General features: G+C 29.9%; 2 protein-coding genes across 5 annotated transcripts in view; one reads left to right on the plus strand and one right to left on the minus strand.

Moving 5' to 3' along the window:
• The window catches only part of LOC145191039 (DCN1-like protein 1), an 18,303-nt gene extending 14,042 nt beyond the window's left edge, over nucleotides 1-4,261 (minus strand). The window contains exons 1-2 of one of the 4 annotated variants that reach the window (XM_090067205.1): nucleotides 4,143-4,261; nucleotides 3,566-3,666 (exon numbers count right to left, since the gene is read on the minus strand). In XM_090067205.1, the coding sequence (XP_089923331.1) occupies nucleotides 3,566-3,592 (27 nt within the window). In that variant the 5' untranslated portion in view covers nucleotides 3,593-3,666; nucleotides 4,143-4,261. The other 3 variants (XM_090067209.1, XM_090067207.1, XM_090067208.1) reach the window with 3 other exon arrangements.
• The window catches only part of LOC145191037 (uncharacterized), a 258,530-nt gene that overhangs the window by 209,024 nt on the left and 30,442 nt on the right, over nucleotides 1-19,064 (plus strand). The window lies entirely within an intron of this gene.

Consider the following 19,064-nt stretch of genomic DNA (forward strand, 5'->3'; position numbering starts at 1 on the left):
ATGTTGACAATGATTTTAAATTATTCACCAATTACAAAAAGATTTCTGAACTAGAGACCCTTAATTTAGATCATATTGGTTTGTCAGCATTAAGATATGGTGAGAAGCTACATCAATAGCTACTGCAACATTCAATATCCGAGGATTCTCATTTTAATAAGGATAATGTTCCTGATACAAGCCTGGGTTTAGAAAAAAAAAATTGAGATCAAAGTAACAAATTATAAAAACTTTTGAAGAAAAGCACATGTAGAAATGAAGCATGAGGACATGCAATGTATAACATTTGATGGTAGATAAAATTTATGAAAACCATTGCATATGCTGACAGAGATAAAATAATCGAGTTACGGTTTTCAAAGTTGTATGTTTTTTGTTCGACTTTGAAAGCCGTCAGTTTGGCGAAGTTTCTAAATTAAACGAAGTCGAAATCCGTTAAACTTCGAAAAAAAATTAATTAAATGATGTCGAAATCCGTTAAACTTCGAAAAAAAATTAATTAAACGGTTATGAAAGCCGTGAAAAGTTGTACCTTTAACTCTTAATCGACTTTGAAAACCTTTAAAAGTTGTTAAAACTTAATTAAAACGATGTTGAAAGCCGCAAAAAGTTGTAAATCAAATTTTTACGGTTATGAAAATTGTATAATTTTGTTTTCATTATATTTAACGAATTTGAAAAATTTATAACTTTGTGTATGTTATTAAACATAATTTAAACATTGTAAAATATCAAACAAATATATAATTAATATTCTCTACTAGAGTAGCATGCTAGGATTATTTCAGATAAGATAATCGATAATATGCAAATAGTTTTTTCACATGTTTAAGGAATTGGATTTTTGAAATCTGGAATCTGATTATTAAGTAAAAGCAAAGGTCTAAGCATATCTTTTGTATATTCTTTTTTCTGTAATGTTACTGTAGTGTATACTTCAAATTTTTATTATTTAGAAATTAGAACTTAGAAGGCAACTAATTGCTACCAAATACCAAACCAGCTATCACTTCACATTACTTTATAATGTGAAGATGATGTGAAGACTTCACATTACTTTATAATGTGAAGTGATAACTGGTTTGGTATATGAAACTGAACTTAGGTAGCTTCTCATAAGGGATAGAGTAGGAGTCTAGGAGAATAGAAGGGAAGAGTATAATGGTACTAGTTAGGCCACATACAAGTTCAACTTAATGCACTCATTTCATTTACTCAAACGATTTCGAAGACAGTTAAATTTTTGAAAGCCGTTAGAAATTTTAAACAATTTTAAAACACGCCATTTTCGAATTTACACAACTTTTTACAATTTTGAAAATCGCGAAAATATACTTTATTTGAACTAATACGATTTTGAAAACCGTCAGATTAAATTTTATACAACTTTTTACGGTTTTGAAAACATCAAAAATATATTTTATTTGAAGTAATACGATTTTGAAAACTGTTTAAATAAATTTCATGCAACTTTTAACGATTTGGAAACACGTTCACACACAACTTTTTGCGACGTTGAAGCTTCGACTTTGACTTCGAAACACATCGACCTTGATTTTTTTATCTCTATATGCTGAAGATGGTAAGCCACACCAAAGGGAGATCTTACAAGATCATTATTGTATGTTCTGAACCTGGTGGAAAGTATATATTTTACTTTGCAAATAGTTTATAGGGGAGAGATATTCAACCCCTGCTGAACATAGTGCTCAACAAGTATTTGAATTGATAACAGAACATAAGCTTGGGAGCTAAGTAGTTACAATTGGTTGAGATTCAGCCATCCCTTATACAGGTTGTATTATTTATTTCTTTAAATTACTATAATTCTATTTTATATACATGATCAAATTTACTAAGAGCATAAAACTAAATTGGATGGGAAGGGTTGAGTTATTCAATATTTAGAGAAGAAACTAGGGGTCAAATTTATCTGGATTATCTGTGATTTACATACAAATGAATTGCCACTTAGGCATATAGTGATAGCTTTGAATGGTAATACTATATCTGACAACAGATTTTCAGGTAACATTGGACAACTGATCAATAAAGCAATAGTATTCCTTTTGCTAAAGTTAAGTAGATATTTAGATATATAGTAGTGACATCAGATATTTTCCCTGATGATTTAAAGTAGATCCAAATTGGTCCATACAAACATGGCGAAGAAATCTTGCAAGCAGACTTCTTAGAATTTGGTGAAGTTGTTAGCAAAGTTTGCTATTAGAGTTTTGGCAGTTATGTGATTTAAAACTTTGGTAATATATTTAATTTAGTAGAAAAATACTTAGATTTAAAAGTATAATAAGCAAAAAAATGTTTACTTATAGACCAAACACAGCTGGATTCAGGGTCCACTGTCAGTTTCTCTGCTTGGAATATATATCATGAAAGCATTCTTCAGAAAATGCTTTGTAGTTCAGATGAAGGATTCTTGAAGTGATAAAAGATAAAGACATTGAGAAATGTAGAAAAGTAAAATACCAAGAATAAGTCCTGAAGCTAGAAAACTAATAAATAATAATCTAATATATAAAGACAGATCTAATCAGTTGGAAAAATGAGGAGATCAGTAAACCAATATTTATTTGTTATCTAAAGCAAGACATACATCAGTTTCTTGAAAATCCAATAACTGTACTAAATTTCCCTGTTCATGGTCAATTTATTGAGCGTATTATGTAAGAGGCTTCAACGGTGTTGTACAAGAAAAGAGATTCATATGGATAACAATCACTTATAAAGAACTAATGCTTGTGTGCCAGTTAAAGAAAAGTTTTCAATATTGTTCAAATAAAGATTTTAACTAAGTATATTGTTACATGTTAACAATATATTTTAAATAATTAATAAAAAACTAAAATGTATAAAAATGTCAGCTATGTTCCAATTTTGAACTTTCAGGTGTTTGGAGATGATGAATTGATCTAGACTGTTTTTAGAGTGATCACAACAGTAACAAAGTTACAAAAATATGCGTAAAACTATATATTTTAGATAAACTAGTATTTTGAGGCACAAAATTACCTGACTAAATATTCAATATTAAAATAAAGATAATTTTTTATCAGTATCATATGGTCAAAGACATAAGAAAAATTGATAGCCAAATATAAATTTAAAATTTTTTGAAAACTGATCAATCCTAATGAGTAATACATACGTACATACATACATACATACATACATACATACATACATACATACATACATACATACATACATACATACATACATACATACATAAAAACATACATACATGCATGCATGCATGCATGCATGCATGCATACATACATACATACATACATACATACATACATACATACATACATACATACATACATACATACATACATGCATGCATGCATGCATGCATGCATGCATGCATACATACATACATACATACATACATACATACATACATACATACATACATACATACATACATACATACATACATACATACATACATACATACATACATACATACATACATACATACATACATACATACATACATACATACATACATACATACATATATAGTAGTTTATTACTCACATGCATTACCACATAGCTACATACCATTTTTAACGTAAATTCTTAATGCATATGTGTAAAATTTAGTCAGCTAGAAGAGTTACAATATTGTTGACGAGTGTCTAAAGAAAGGAAAAGAATATATATACATGCATAAACTAATGTGTATAAAAATGTAAATATAAAGATTAAAAATACTCATACTATATCACTAGTAACTATACATTTGTTTAGTTAAAAAAATAATTTATATAAAAGAAATGACGTTCCAAAAATTTAACATAGCCAAAATTTTAAATATCAACTTTTTTTTACATCAACAACTGATTTCAGGGAATTTATGAACTATGGCTCAACTTTTTTAATTGGTGAGGCATTAATTAGTTTTGCATGTACAAACGTTAAATTCTGAGAACGATTTGAGGTTATTTTAACAAACATATCTCTGTTATTTTATCAAACATTACTTTTTAAAAGTAAATGAGTTCTTGTCTCATTTTAACACTTCTTTAAATGGAGAAAACAAGCTTTCGTCAGGTTTAACTTATAAGCTTAACTTTAAAACATGTTCGTATGGTTTTTAAACTTCACATGATACCTTAGAATTCTTTAGATTTGTCTCTTCGTTTACATAAATGTCTGGAAGTTATCGACGACCCCCTACGCTTAATAATTTAAAAACAGCCTTTTATTGCGCGTTTCGCGGCACTCGAAAAGCTGCATTCCATTAGCCTAAACTTAAAGGCGGGTTTCAATTATTCCACCTTTTTTGCTGAAAATTTGCAGCAGAATAAAAATTAATTAATATTAAAGAACATAATCGCTTCTCGGCCTAATGGTTAAGATCAAGTGTAGTATCATAGAATACATCCAAAACGTTGGTGCGTCCAATGTGGTGCAACCAACAGACGTGCCGCTGAGACTCTTGGTCATGAACTAATTTCCTCTTCTACGTTACTAAAAAATGAAGCGTAAAACTTACTGATTGTTTGGTTATTGACAATGACCGGTACCGTGACTTTTTTTCACTCCGTGTATTTGTAGCTACAGGATCTTTTTTTAGTTTATATACCAAGAGAACCTAAAGTCCCTAAAGAGCATAAAAGATCTAAAGATTTTAGTTTTATGTTTGCATGCTACTCTCTATATATAGAATTTAATTGTAAGACAATACTTTGCGGAAGTGATGAAATTTAAAACAAACAGATCCTTGTGTAGGGGAGCTAAGAAAAAAACCTAGAAATAACTGATTTTCATGTGGCAATCTGTATCTGTAAAAACAACTTTTTTCATTTCAAAATCAATTGTTCTAAAACAAAATGAAATTAACTTTCCTTTTAATGCTTGAAACAATACACAGTGGGTCCGAGATGGGTAGTTCTTAAAAAAAAATTCTACGTTTCATTTTCACGATGTTTTAACAACGCGATGATTGTTCATAAGCATCTTGCATTGGCTCTGGTTTCAAAATTCTCTCTTAACCGTGTTTCTGACATTTGTTTTACCCTTATCACCTACTTTTGACACATCTACAATGAACTAATTAAAGCAGCCTTCTTATTTGGTTTAACGTATCTCATCATTTTCACAACAGTTATTTTCACTTTTTTTCCCCTTGACTGCTATGTACCTAGTTCCAACCAGTAGCTTATGTATTCTACTAGTGTATTAGATGCACGAACTATGTCTTTCATTACACTAGTGCTAATTCTGATAAAAAAAACTTCAAACTTTTTTAGAGTTTAATTCTAGTCGCTTTTAGTATATGATTATCTCAGCCCAAAAACCAGACACTTTTCTCTAGAAGGATACCGTAAATATAAATTTTATTCACAAGGCGTTGGTGGGTGGAAAAGGTCAATGGAAAATGTAGATGGATTTAAAATTTTTTTGTATTTAGGAAAGCTAGTTAGGGACCTACCGTTTTAGACACGGAATATTTTTTAAAAAATATTCAAGAACTTCCTTTGTCTGGGATTAATCTATTTGTTGCAAAGTCATCTAAAGGACGACCATCGCATAGCCTTCAAAATGGTTGATAATTAGCTTGAAGCCCTTAGCAAGAGGAAATGCTCTATTAACAATTCCCTCAAGCAACGAACCCTATAATAAATTTTTTGAGAAACTAAAAGCGTGATTGGGATGATTCATGGGAGCAGAGCATTACCTTAAAAATTTAAACTCACTAAATTATTACATGTTGAAAGTCTAATAGCAGTTAAATCGCTCTTCTCACAACATTTGTCTTTGACTACCTGCAAGTATAAGCATCTCTTTCATTCATTTTAAAAACAGCAACTGAAAACGATAGAGAAAAACAAGATGGATGATGATGTGTATATAGAGTATGAAAATGTGGATGCATCCGTCCGTCCGCACTTTCCTGATTGGTTGAAATTCATCACGTGATCATGACGTCATTTGTTCCAATCACATCATCGATGACGTCATCATGTCGTCACATTCATGGACGTCACAATCATGTTGGGGAGTCGTGCAAGCACGACGACACAACGTGATTGTGACGTCCATGAATGTGACGACATGATGACGTCATCGATGATGTGATTGGAACAAATGACGTCATGATCACGTGATGAATTTCAACCAATCAGGAAAGTGCGGACGGACGGATTGATCCACATTTGTCATACTCTATATACAAATGTGCGAATAAAGAATAGCTGAAAAATAAAAATACATCCGAAACAGCTTCCATTATAGAAAAAATGAAAAAAATGAATAAAATATGCGTTTAACAAATATATGTATAAAATATATAATAAAAAACACCGTTTAAAAACGTAATAAATACCGTGTAAAATAATGAAAAAACACCGTGTAAAATAATGAAAAAAACACCGTTTTAAAAATATAACTAGTTCCCAGTCCTCAAAGACGCTAAACCGCGCATTTTTACAAATAAAGAAAAAATAAAATGTACAACAAAGTCACCTTCCTTCGACGCCATTTTGGAAAAAATTTGAGCATAACTTCGTCGTCTGATCTCCTCTGGGGCTTTCGCCCAAATGAGAGATTAACGTTTGCACCGGTATATATAGAGAAAACGACCCTTAAGTAAACAAACGACGGCCCTTAAGTAAACAAAACGTTGCGGGGGTCCTAAACCGACCAATCAGATTGCAGAGAAAAGTAAACAAAAGAAAAAATTGACCAATCAGAATGCAGAGAAAAGTAAACAAAAGAAAAATTGACCAATCAGATTGCAGAGAAAAACAAAAGAAAACCGGGGGTAAAATAAGGATAATATATGCGGACGTGTTAGTGAAATAATGAAAAAACACCGTTTAAAAATGATGAAAATAATGCTTTTATATAACATTTATAATAGTATCTGTTAAAGAAAGAATAATATATAAATATAAGTGAGAATATAAATAGATTAATATATATTATATATTCAATTGATTAATATAATATTAATATTTCTTTGAAAATGTTGTGGGAAGAAGTGTTAGATGATTCGTTATATGAAGCTACGCATTATTATTATTCAGAAATTCGTGGCGATTCTTCATCAACAAAAAATCTTTTTAATGTGACGAATGAATTTACTTTACCTTTTGTTGATTTTAGAAAAACTGTAACTCGAAATATGTTGAAGAGAGATTCTATAATTCATTTACAATCTATGTTAATTCCTACTAATTTATCTTTAATGGAAAAAGAAGAAGATAAAACAAATGATCCGTGGATTCAAAAGGTAAAAGAGTATTATAATAATAATATTTATGAATTTTATTCTCGGATTGGATTGGATGAAGAACCGGTAATATTAGATTGGATGACAGAAAAGGTGTGTATCGTACATGGTTGGGATGTAAAAGTTATTGATTTTCGAGAAGACGTGCGGAAAAAACCTAATATATATCACAGTATTGTACAGTTAGTAAATGATGAATATTTGAAAAGGAATGATGACGATAATGTATTTATGAAAAGAACATTTATGAATGATGGTACAAAGTGGGTTATGTGGAATGATTTACGAAGTGATATTGATAAAAATTGGTGGAACATGAATTTTCCGTTGATTCCAAATTCTTATTTACCGTTTAAATTTTGGAATGGTTCGTTTTGTAGTGGAATATCCGCTAGTCCTTTGAAAAATGAAAGTTACATTTCAAGAGAAAGAAATTTTTGTGAGATGGTGACGGATAAAAATCGAGGAGAAATTAATTTTAAAATGCGAGGGTTAAGACCGCAAAATTTCTTTTGGTATGATGTAATGCCGAAGGGAAAAGATGTGAGAATAGTGAGCGAACCGGAAAGTGATAAATACGATGTGAAGCAGACATTTATTCATAATCAATATTATTTTCCTCTTCCAAGTCCTTTACCTACTACGACACCTGAAGTTGTAAAAAGCGTGATGGATTTTAGTTTTATTCCTACTCATTCTCAGGCTGCTGTTTATAAAGTATTTCCGTTTCATCAATATATTAGTTTTCAATATGACGATAAATTAAGTATGTATGATAATCTTCATAATTTTGCTCGACAAGGATATGAAAAGTTTGAGAATGGAAAATATGTTTTAAGAGATCCGTCAGAATATCATAATTTACCATTTTTGTTTTTTGTGGAACATGATAATAATCCAAAAGATGGTAACGTTTTAGATATGATTGATCCTGATCGAAGGAAATTTACATATTTGTTTTCGATAAAAATCGAACCTCGAGATTCCGATAAATATAAAAAAAGCGGTAATGTAAATGAAATTAAAATTACTGTTCGTGTTTCTAATATTGGTCATGTGTTTGGTGAAGATCCTAAAACTGGATATTCGTATCCTATATTTGTACCAACACCGTTTGCAAGATTTTTTGAAGAGTACATTCAAAGATCTATATATCCGACTGGTGTAAAATATTATTATAAGTTTAATAAAAATAAACATTTAACTGATATGAGGTATTGGTTCGGAAACAATATTATTCAAGAAGGACATAGTAGTGGAATCCCTAACGAATGTTTGTTGATTGAAACAATGTATGAATATTTATACGGTGAAGATAATGATCGAATTAAAGATAAGCAAGTAGAAATTGAGACATTATTACAAGACTGGCAGCATTTGTTGTATGCAGATAAGTCGCATTGGAAATATATGCCTTGCATTCCTCCTCGTATTCAAGATTTTTTATTTGGAATGTCGTGTATAAGATTGAAGAACAATAGAATTGTGAACAAAGCGGATTATTCGTATTTAGAAGTGTCGGCGAATAAGGATACTATTGTATCACATTTAACTATTCCATGGTTTCAAACAACAGAACAGAGTATATTTCCTATACGTTCGCCACAAATATTGGATTATTTTAAACAAGGATTAATGGATGGAAAAACGAATATGGTGTTAAATGGATTAAGCTTTGAAGATTATAGGAATAATATATATTTGAAAGTAATGTGTAAAGATCTTTGGACTCCGCAATGGAGTGAGAAAGATAATTTGAAATGGTGTCCTCCGTTATATGATGATATTCCATTAGAAGCTATTAATAAAAGTGTTGTGTATAACGTAATTAAGTTTCTTAAAAATCCAGTGGGAAATTTTAAATATTCATTAACGTATAATGATGACTATGTTTCATTATTAAATGGTGATTTTAAATCAGTTAAATTTAAACCATACATGAATGATAAAAAGAACAATTTGGAAGTGTGGTTATATTGTGAACAAATAAAAGAAAGTTATTCTTCTTCAGTAAAATTGCCTTTGGTATGTTTAGGTTTGTGGAGAAAAGAAATTCCTACTAAAAATAAAACGAATTATTATCGTTGGTGTCAAGGACAAAAGAATATATTAACGGATGATGCTATTCAACAACTTACATTTTATTCCACTGATATATATCAACAACCGCTTGTTCAAAGAAGATATGATGGTACTATTATTGATAATTGGAAAGAAAGCTATCCTATTAGAGGAGTTCATTTAATAGTGTATCAGCCTAGAGATGAAAGAATTAAAAATAAAAAATTGACAAATGTGTTTGAAACTATGATTATTCATCGTGATGATAATAGTCTGCAAAACGAGAGTAACCCTTTTTCATTAAGATTATCGGATTCAGTAGTTAATGAAATTCAACAAAGAAATATAAATAAAAAATATTATCGTTGCGCATTAACTTACATTTATTTTTTTCCAACAGAAGCTCTTAATTTTCCTTCTGAAGATGATCGTTGGGTGCATGTTACGTTTAATATGGCGGAGAAATGTGATGTTTATTTAAACAATATAAAGGTTGAACATGTAGTGGCGTCGTTTGATTTAAATCAATATTTAGTTAAAGGTGATAAAAGAACAAACATTTCATTGTTAAACAATTATCAACCTCTTTTAGAAGGGCAAATGCGTTATTTTCAAGTAAAAGATACGGTTGATTTTTCATCATTTAGTTGTACATTATTGAATTCAAAAAATGAAAAATTAGTATATAATTATGTTATCGATCCAATATTTGTATTGCAATGGATACCAGTGGTGTGAAAGATGTTTTTATTTTACATAAGAAATGGAAAGGAAATGACAATAATGAAAGTAGTGAAGTTAATCCTTTTTTGTTGGGAGTGGAGATGGAATCTATAAGCGAATGTTTGCAAAGATATGGCGAAAATAGAGTGAAATGCTTCGTTAAGCAAATATTTTTTATGCCGAATAACGTTTTGAATTTCCCTCACGAAGATGATAAAATGGTACATGTTCAGTTTGAAAATGCATTATCTCAAATGGTTTTTTTAAATAACAAGCTTGTTGAAAATATCGTTTGTTCTTTTGATATGAATGAATATTATGAAAGAGAGGGTTATATTCATGTTACGAACAACAATAGAAAACCTCAACTTGACGGTGTAACGAGAACGTTTATTTTAAATCGAATAACATCGCTTCAAAAAATAAAATGCACGTTATTAAATTCGAATAAAGAACCGTTAATTTTTGAAGATGATAAATTTAAACCACTATTTATTGTTGAAGTTGAAGTTATTAATAAAAAATGAGTCATATTAAGTCGTATGGTAATAGATTTATTGCTAAATCGAAAAAATCTCATGATGAGATTCGACAAATATATAATGAGATAAATAATCAAAAAATGAGACAAATAAATGGTTATTTACAACAAATTAAAGAAGAAAATAAAAAAGAAATGTATGAAAGAATAAAAGAAATGAACGATAAACTCGAATCGTTTAAAAAAGAGAAAGAGAAAGAGATTTGTACAAATGAAGAAAATAAACAGCGTAAAAGAAAAACAAAGATGCGAAACGAAAAACGAAATGATGACGTAAGTGAAGATGAGAACAATGAAAGTGAAGACGAAGTGCGAAAAGATAAAAAGAGATTTCGAAAAAGTATATTGTGTAACGTATGTTTAGAAAATGTTGAAGCTGTAAATGTTGAGGGTATGTGTCGAACGTGCGCCTTAAGAACCGTTGTTTGTAAAAGACCCGATAAAAATCGAAAAAAAGAATGGTTGCAAAAAGGTTATAAGAAAGCATTGAAAGACGTTAAAAAGCAAAAAAAAGACGTGTTTAAAAGCGATTCTGAAAGCGATTCTAATTGATGTATATTCTTAATTAAAAATATATATAAAGAGTTTGATAATGTTGTATTGTTTATTAGTATAAAAATGTCTACAGAAAGTAAGTTACGTAAAAGAAATTTGGAAGATCGTTATAGTCCCAACGATAATCCTGCTACTCTTGAAGAGAGTTTAATTAATACAAAAGAAGAAGGAGATTTATTAAAACAAGCTCTTTCAGGAAAATTATCTAAAGAATGGCAAGAAAGATTGAGTGAAAAATGGACTGGTTTTAATACGACAGGAGTTCAAGAAGAAATAATAAAGTCAACTACCCAAATAATATATCCTAACAATAACACAACTCGTGATATAAAACTTCGTTTTGAATGGGAAGCTGTTGATCATATAAAATTAAGTGAAATATGTCTTGCTTTTAAATTGCGAATATTAAAAAATGTAAATGATAATACATCTTTTAATATGGCAGATGGTCATGCTGATGATGCGTTAATGAAAAAGTTTTGCGTGCGAGAAGATTTCATATTTTATTGGATAAAAGGAATTAAATTGTTTACGAATTTAGCGAAAAATCAAGAACATTGCAGCAATAATTTTGTTCCTTCAGAATTTTTGTCTCGTATGAAAGCGATAACTTATAAGAAAAATTACAAAAAAAAATATCGCGAAACGGATTTAGATCAGCAAATGGGTAGTGTTAGTTATGGTAATAAAGATGTTAAAGAATTTTTCGCTAAACATCCAACAGTGACAGAAAGTAAAGGTGTAAATGCTAATATTCGCGCACTTAATGGTGAAGCTCCTGTTTATCAAACAATTTTGTGTGATAGATACAATAAGAAAGCATGCGGTAACGGAATGTATTTTCTTATACCTTTAAAGTTATTGAATGAAATATTTGAAATAGATGAATATATTGGAAGAAAGAAATTTGCATTGGAAATACATCTTGAAAATAAATATGAAAAATTGTTGGAACATATATTTCCTGTTACTGATGCGCAAGTTGCAAGTTTGGCTAATATCGGTTTAAAAATGGAAGATCCGTGTTTATATATGCTAAATCACAAAATAAATCCTACGTTGGTTGTAGAAAAAACGGCTTTGATGATGTCTACTCCAGATAAACCTTATACATTATTTCGTATGCAGCATTTAGAAACAATTGATAATGTTGTTAATAATAGAAACGAGTTTACTATTGACATGGGTAATAATAAAGTTTCCAATTGGTTGGGAAATACTATTATTATTTCTTGTTATCGAAAAGATCAATTGGAACATCAAAATAAAAATTGTATGACATTGCGTGATATTTCGACAGCAGTTATATCGCAAGTAACGTTTTCAAATTGTAGACGAAGTTATGATAGTAATCCGGGTGATGTGATTCAATTCGATATGAGAGATTTTTTAACTCGTTGTCAAGTGTATCGTATGTATGCAAGTTGGCACAATGGCGGACTTTCTTCTACATCGAATATCGATAATTTAGTATCTGCTTATCACGATCAAAACGATACTTTTATTCCAAGCATGCGTGAATATTTTAATCCAGAATACAATTACGATCAACCATTAGTGTTTGATATGACGAGTGATTATAATTCTGTTCAAAATGCTCCTCCTCAAATTATGACAGGAAGTAGTGCTTTTCAAATTACGTTAAAATTTCATGAAAATTTCACCGGACAAGTAACAATTGGCGTGTATGTGCCGACGGAATATATTCAAAATGGAACGGGTTTACACGAAGAAATAACATATTCACCTAATTCGTTAAAAGCCAGTTAAAAGACGATATTTTTTGATTAATTTATTATATAAAACGGAAAAAAAATATAAAAAACAACTATAATAATGTATCGACGACGTCGACGAGTACGTAGAAATAAAAACAGAAAACAACGAGGGAGAGGTGAAAAAATTCAAAAACTTATTCGATTGGGAAAGATTGCTGGTGATCAGTTTTTATCTTCAACATATGGAAAAAAAGCATTAGATTGGGCAGTAGCACGAAGAAGTCAATTAATATAAGAACGATGATTAACAATTCTCGAGATAAATTTACACGAAAAAAACAAATATTAAATCAAAAAAGATATAAAAAACGAAGAAGAAGAAGAAACATGCAAAGAGGAGGATTACCTTTTCTTATTGCACCGATTATAGCGGCCATTGCGGCTAAAGCAGCAGTTGCAGGTAAAGCAGCAGCGGCAGCAGCTATCGCTACAAAAGCGGCTTTAGCGGCTAAAGCAGGAGCGATTGCAATTGGAACAGCAAAAGCGGCAGCAAGTGGAGCGGTAAGCGCTGGTGTTGGTCAAGGTGTAAAAGCAATAATTGAGAATAATAAATAAAAATGTAATTTTAATAAAAAAAAGAATATATCTTACAAAAAAAAGTATTATTCGTTTTCGTTGTATTTTCTTTTTCTCGTTTGTTTAAAAATAGCAGCATATTTCATCGAGTGTGACGTTAGATTATAATGAAATAATGTTCGTTGATCTGTCGAAAACATTCCATTTCTTAATTGATGCTCAAAATCAAAATATCCTCTTTGTTTATCTGTATATTTTTTCAAGTCTTCTTCTTCATCTAACAATCCACTATTGATTAAGTTTCGCAATCGAACCAGCTTATCCTCTATTTTAACAATTTTATTATGCACCCAATTTAAAATCGCATCAGCTTTAATTGTAAGCGAGAACGCCTTTTCAATTTTTTCAACTTTCATATCCGATGTAAGTTTGACATTAATGTTGTTATTTAATAAATGCGTTTCGTTTAACTCTGATATATATTTTTCCAAAAACGAAGTGTAACATAGAAGAGTCATTTTTTTTTGATATTTGTTTCGTTAGATTCACGTTAGATATAGAATAAAATGAAAAAAATCATGTAATTTATATTTTAGTAACAATGTAACAGGTGAATCAATAAATAAAATGTTACCAATAACAATCGATGTTGTTAATAGTAACAATGAATAATATTGATTAGGAACAAATAAAATGCCTGCAAAAGAAAAGTGACGTAATAAACAGGTGAATAAAGAAATCGATGTTGTTAAGGGTAGCAATAAATAATATTGATTAGACACAAATAGAATGTGTACAATATTAAAGCGATGGTATTGGTTGGGAACAAATAATAAAAAAACAGGTGAAATAACAAACGAAATCTATATAAACGATGATAAAGTTTAGTTGATAACATTCGATAAACGATTAATAACATGGATACAAACAAAATGGAAATATACGAAAAAGTACGAAAACGAAAAAGTAACGTTGATGAAAAGAATGATGACGTATTCGATGATATGAAAAAATCAAATGTTATTAAAGAAATTGGAAACGTTACTCAAGAAACAAACGATAAAGAGACTAAAGTAACAAAGCTATTTGAAAATGTAATGATAAAACGTTGTAAATGTGTTAATATATTTTGTTTTTGCGATATTGATATCGAATATAAGAAAATTTTTTTTTAGATGCAAAATAATAATGTTTGTTTATGTTCCAAGTCGATTATAGAAGATAAAGTTAAAACTGTAGAGCGATATCGTAAATTGATTAAGAATGAGATAAAAGATATTATGCAATGCGAATTATGCGAAGAAGTGTGGTTAAAAAAAGACAATATTGTATATAAATGCGAATGTTGTAAAATAAATATATGTAATAGTGAAAATTGTCAAGAGGAGCATCAGTGGAGAAAGGATTTTGATTGGCGACAATTTGAATTTGATGATATATAATTTTTTTGTAACGTTTTTTTAGATAAAAAAAATGAATACGTTATTAAGTGGTGATGAATTGATCAAGAAAATAAAACGATTGAAGAAGAAAATAAAGTCGTTGAAATACGAAAGGTATTTGTTGAATAAAGAAATGACAGATTTGTTATGCGAAAACGAAAATCTTATTGATAAAAACGAACAATATAAAATCACTCTGGCTAAACTGAAAAAAAATGTATTTGTATTAAAAAAAGAAAACAGACTCATGAAGACAATAAAAAAATAATGTAAAAAGTTATAACAATGTTAATAATTGTTTATCTTCTTTTGAAACGTCATTTTCTCTTGCTATATCTATTAATCTTTTTTGTAACGAAATCATTTTTTCGTTTTCTTTTAAAGTGTTGATCGAATCGTTTAACCAATAGTACGGTAATTTGTTTAAATCGTTTTCATGTAAAAACGTCGAGTTTTGAATGTTTTGTTCTGTTCTTAACCAATCAAATTGTTTAAGTAAAGCTTTGTTTTCGTTGTGTTGTAAAATATTAACTTCGTTTTGAAAAACGCGAACAGGGTTGAAGTCAGAAGACGATGACGGTGAATCGAGTAAGTACATTTCTTCTTCTTTATCTTCTATATCGTGTAAAAAAGCACGTTTAGCTATTACGTCGCAGTAATTTAAAAAAACATTTCTAATAAAGTTTTTAAATTGAAAAATTAAACGTTGATCAAAAACGGTGTTTTCTTGAAAGTGTGAAGCCAATATTTGTTTGAAATAAGACAGGTCAATATTTTGTTTGATTTTTTCAAAATGTTGAAAGAAAAGCGAAGCAAAATAAGCACACCAACCGCCACATAAAACAGTGTTGTATTTTTGATAAATCAATCGATTGTACGAAATGGTAAGATTTTGTATGTTGTTTTCCAACGAATAGCATTTGATAAATTGTGAAAAATAATAAAATTGCGTGTTTGCTTTTAAATATTTTTTAGAATCTCGCAAAGTCGTGTCGATTTCGTTGTAATTAACAGATAAACTATCGATGTAGGAGTTTGTATTTATCAAACTCGCATTTTCAAAAAGTGCGTTGCAAGTTAAAAAAGACAAAGGAATTTGATGATCGAAACTTTGTTTACCGAAGCTATCGAAACAAAACAGATGATCTTTATCTATTCTCATTAACATTCGCCAATGTTCACCTTTTTTATATGACGGATCGCTGTTATATATAATAAAGCAACCTTTTCTGTTAAATTTTTTACTCAAATACGAATAATCGAATGCATTTTGTATTTCATCCAACGAATATACACCCAAATAATAATCGTTAAATAACGGTTCCGAAGTAAAATAATCGTGTAACGCTTTGTTTGTCACCATATTGTTATATAATCTATTTATCCTTTTTTCTAGTATAAATAATATATTTACATATAAAAATGATGCGCACCATTTATGAGAATGCGACAGAACAAATGAATAAAGGTAAGCGTTTATTTTTTTTATTTTGACACTATAATAATTCATATTCAACCTTTTTTAAAATAGTATATAATGGAAGAAAATAATATGAAAAAAAATATTAAAAAATGGCTATTATAAAGTATAAACCGAGGCGAATTATGATGGCGGATGATGACGATGATGATGATGTTGATTTTAAAATAGTTTCTTCGGTACCGGTTAATAATTCTTTGCCGGTAAAAAAACATAAAAAAAAATGGAGTAGAAAAAAATTTGGAAAAAGAAAAATTGAATGTAAAAAATTGAAATTTTGCAAACGAAAAACAAATTCGAGATATACCAACAATGCGATGAATAATAAATTAAATAGGGTTGGAAAAAGAATTGTAAAGTGGGTTTTGACTAAACGAAAATAATACATTTTTTTTTTAAAAGTAGAACTGCGAAGAAGATGGTGGTTGATGGACATAGAAAGTATTCAAATAACAAAAAATCACATATGCACAAGAGAAGTATCATTAACAAGAATGTGCGATCCTTTTGGATACATGTTGAATATTCACGCTATTCCGTGTCTAGATTACGATCATCTCGCATCTAAATATCGAAACGCGTTTGAATATTGTTGCAAATTTGTTCACAAATTACCATATTATCCAAAAGAAAGTTTGTTAATCGAAAACAAATCGTTATTCGCATCAACCAAAGTAATGTCGTGTAAAGACGTGAATGATTTTTTAATGAAACATATCGGTAAAAACGATGTAGTATTGTATAAAGGTGGAATACACGAGAAACGGTTTTGCGAAAAAAACAATATATTATCTTATAACATTGAATTGTTAGGCGTGCCTAAATTTGAACATATATCATCACCATTTAAATATGGACAATGTGGTGGACATATTGACGATGGCGAAATAATCCATTGTCCATCTGTTGAAATAATGACTTTTAATTATTATTTAACTCAATATTGTATGGAAGATTTATTTAAATTACGAAATATATTGCAATAATATTTATGATTTTTTTTATGATGAGTTTTAGAAAATAACGAAGAGGAACCAATGGAAATCGATGAACCGTTGGAAATCGAACAAAAAAATATATCAAAAAATATAAAACAAGAAGAAAATCAAGAAGAACCAATGGAAATTGATTGATAATTAAAACAATGTATTTCATTTATTAACAATATATATTTTTTATTACATTTTAGATTTGATTTTTTTATAAATATATCGTCCTAATAAGGCTCCGCCAAGCAACGGTAAAGCAACAGGTAGTCCGCCGCGTTGTTTTCTTTTTTTGTATTTTTTCATTTCGTTATTGATAGCGCGATGAACGATTTTTCGAATTTTCTTTTGTTTTTTTTTTAAACCAGATCCTCGATATTCTTTCATGTATTTTCTTTCGTTGTTACCTCCTCGATAAGTGCGAAACGTAGTATAAGTAGACATTTTTTTTTGTTCTAAAGTTCTATGCGATTAAGATAATTCCTTTTATAATCTTCATAGCTGTCAAAATAACGGTCTTCATCGTTTAATGTAATGGGGTATAAATCTTCTCTGCGAACGAGGTATTTTCTTTTATCAATCGTGTGTTCGATAAAATAGCGATGAGTAGGAGCGTAAAAATTATCCAATTGATTTTTGTCTGTCGCTACTTTGGTTATTTTGTAAACATCGTTTCTGTTCCAATACGATTCGGTTCTCGTAGAAGGTTTGCTAAACGTGTCTCGATCGAGAGCTTTTGTTTGTCTTCGATAACATAACGTTCCCACGGATAACGGTTTTAAAATCGGTTTCTTTTCTTTTTCTATTCTAGTCGTATTGTTGTATTTCCATTGGGCTTTTCTCTTTTTTTGCGCCGATACGCGATCTTTCATTCGCATTATTTTACTTTCGTCGGTGTTTGCATCTAATTGAACAGGCGAGAAACCGCTATACGAACAAGGAGTAGAATTGATGACGTCTTGCAATTCTTCAATATACGCGTCCCAATTTTTTTTTACGCTAAGCTGTTCGCTCATTTTTAATCGTCTTACTAAAGTCTTTAAAGTATAAATAGCTCTTTCCGCACGGTACGCATGACCCGTCCTGCTTGAAAAATGAACGACGTCGTTTTTTTTGCACCAATTTTTAAATTGAGAATTGAAAAATTCTCCTCCTTTATCTGTTTGCAAATGAACGCGTTTGCCAAACACTCTTTCTATTCCTTCAAACATGTTTTCAAAAGCTTTTGTAACTGTAGAAGGTTTTTTGTTTAGACAGCTTCGCAAATATATCTTTCTCGAAACGCCATCGATCATTACCAAACAATATTTAGGTCTAAATATTCTCCTGTCGACGTTAAACGTTCTCATATCTGCCAAATCGGCATGAAAATACGTTCTAGGTTCGTTATACCTGTTCATGTCTGTTTCGTACGAATACGGTTCTCTCGGAGCTTCGCTTTTATCAAAATCGGTTTTGGTTTTTATTTTTTTCGTTGTCGACCAAGCCTTTAACAATTCTTTGAGCGAAACAAATTCGTTTTGCGTTTTTAATACATCGTTCAACAAAACAATCAATTTTTCGTCTGTTTCGTTTTTAATTTGTTTCACATCGCTCAAGTAACGATAAATTTTATCTCGTCGGGTTAAAATAAACAGTTTGCTTTTAATGTTTGTTTTCCATCGTTCCACGAGGTCTTGCACGTTAGTCAGTGTTGTCATGATCGTGCGATCGA

Source organism: Hydra viridissima, unplaced genomic scaffold (genome assembly GCF_058129835.1).
Source record: "Hydra viridissima isolate aposymbiotic clone 2 unplaced genomic scaffold, HvirCarnegie_v1 scaffold_11, whole genome shotgun sequence".
Lineage (NCBI taxonomy): Eukaryota > Metazoa > Cnidaria > Hydrozoa > Anthoathecata > Hydridae > Hydra > Hydra viridissima.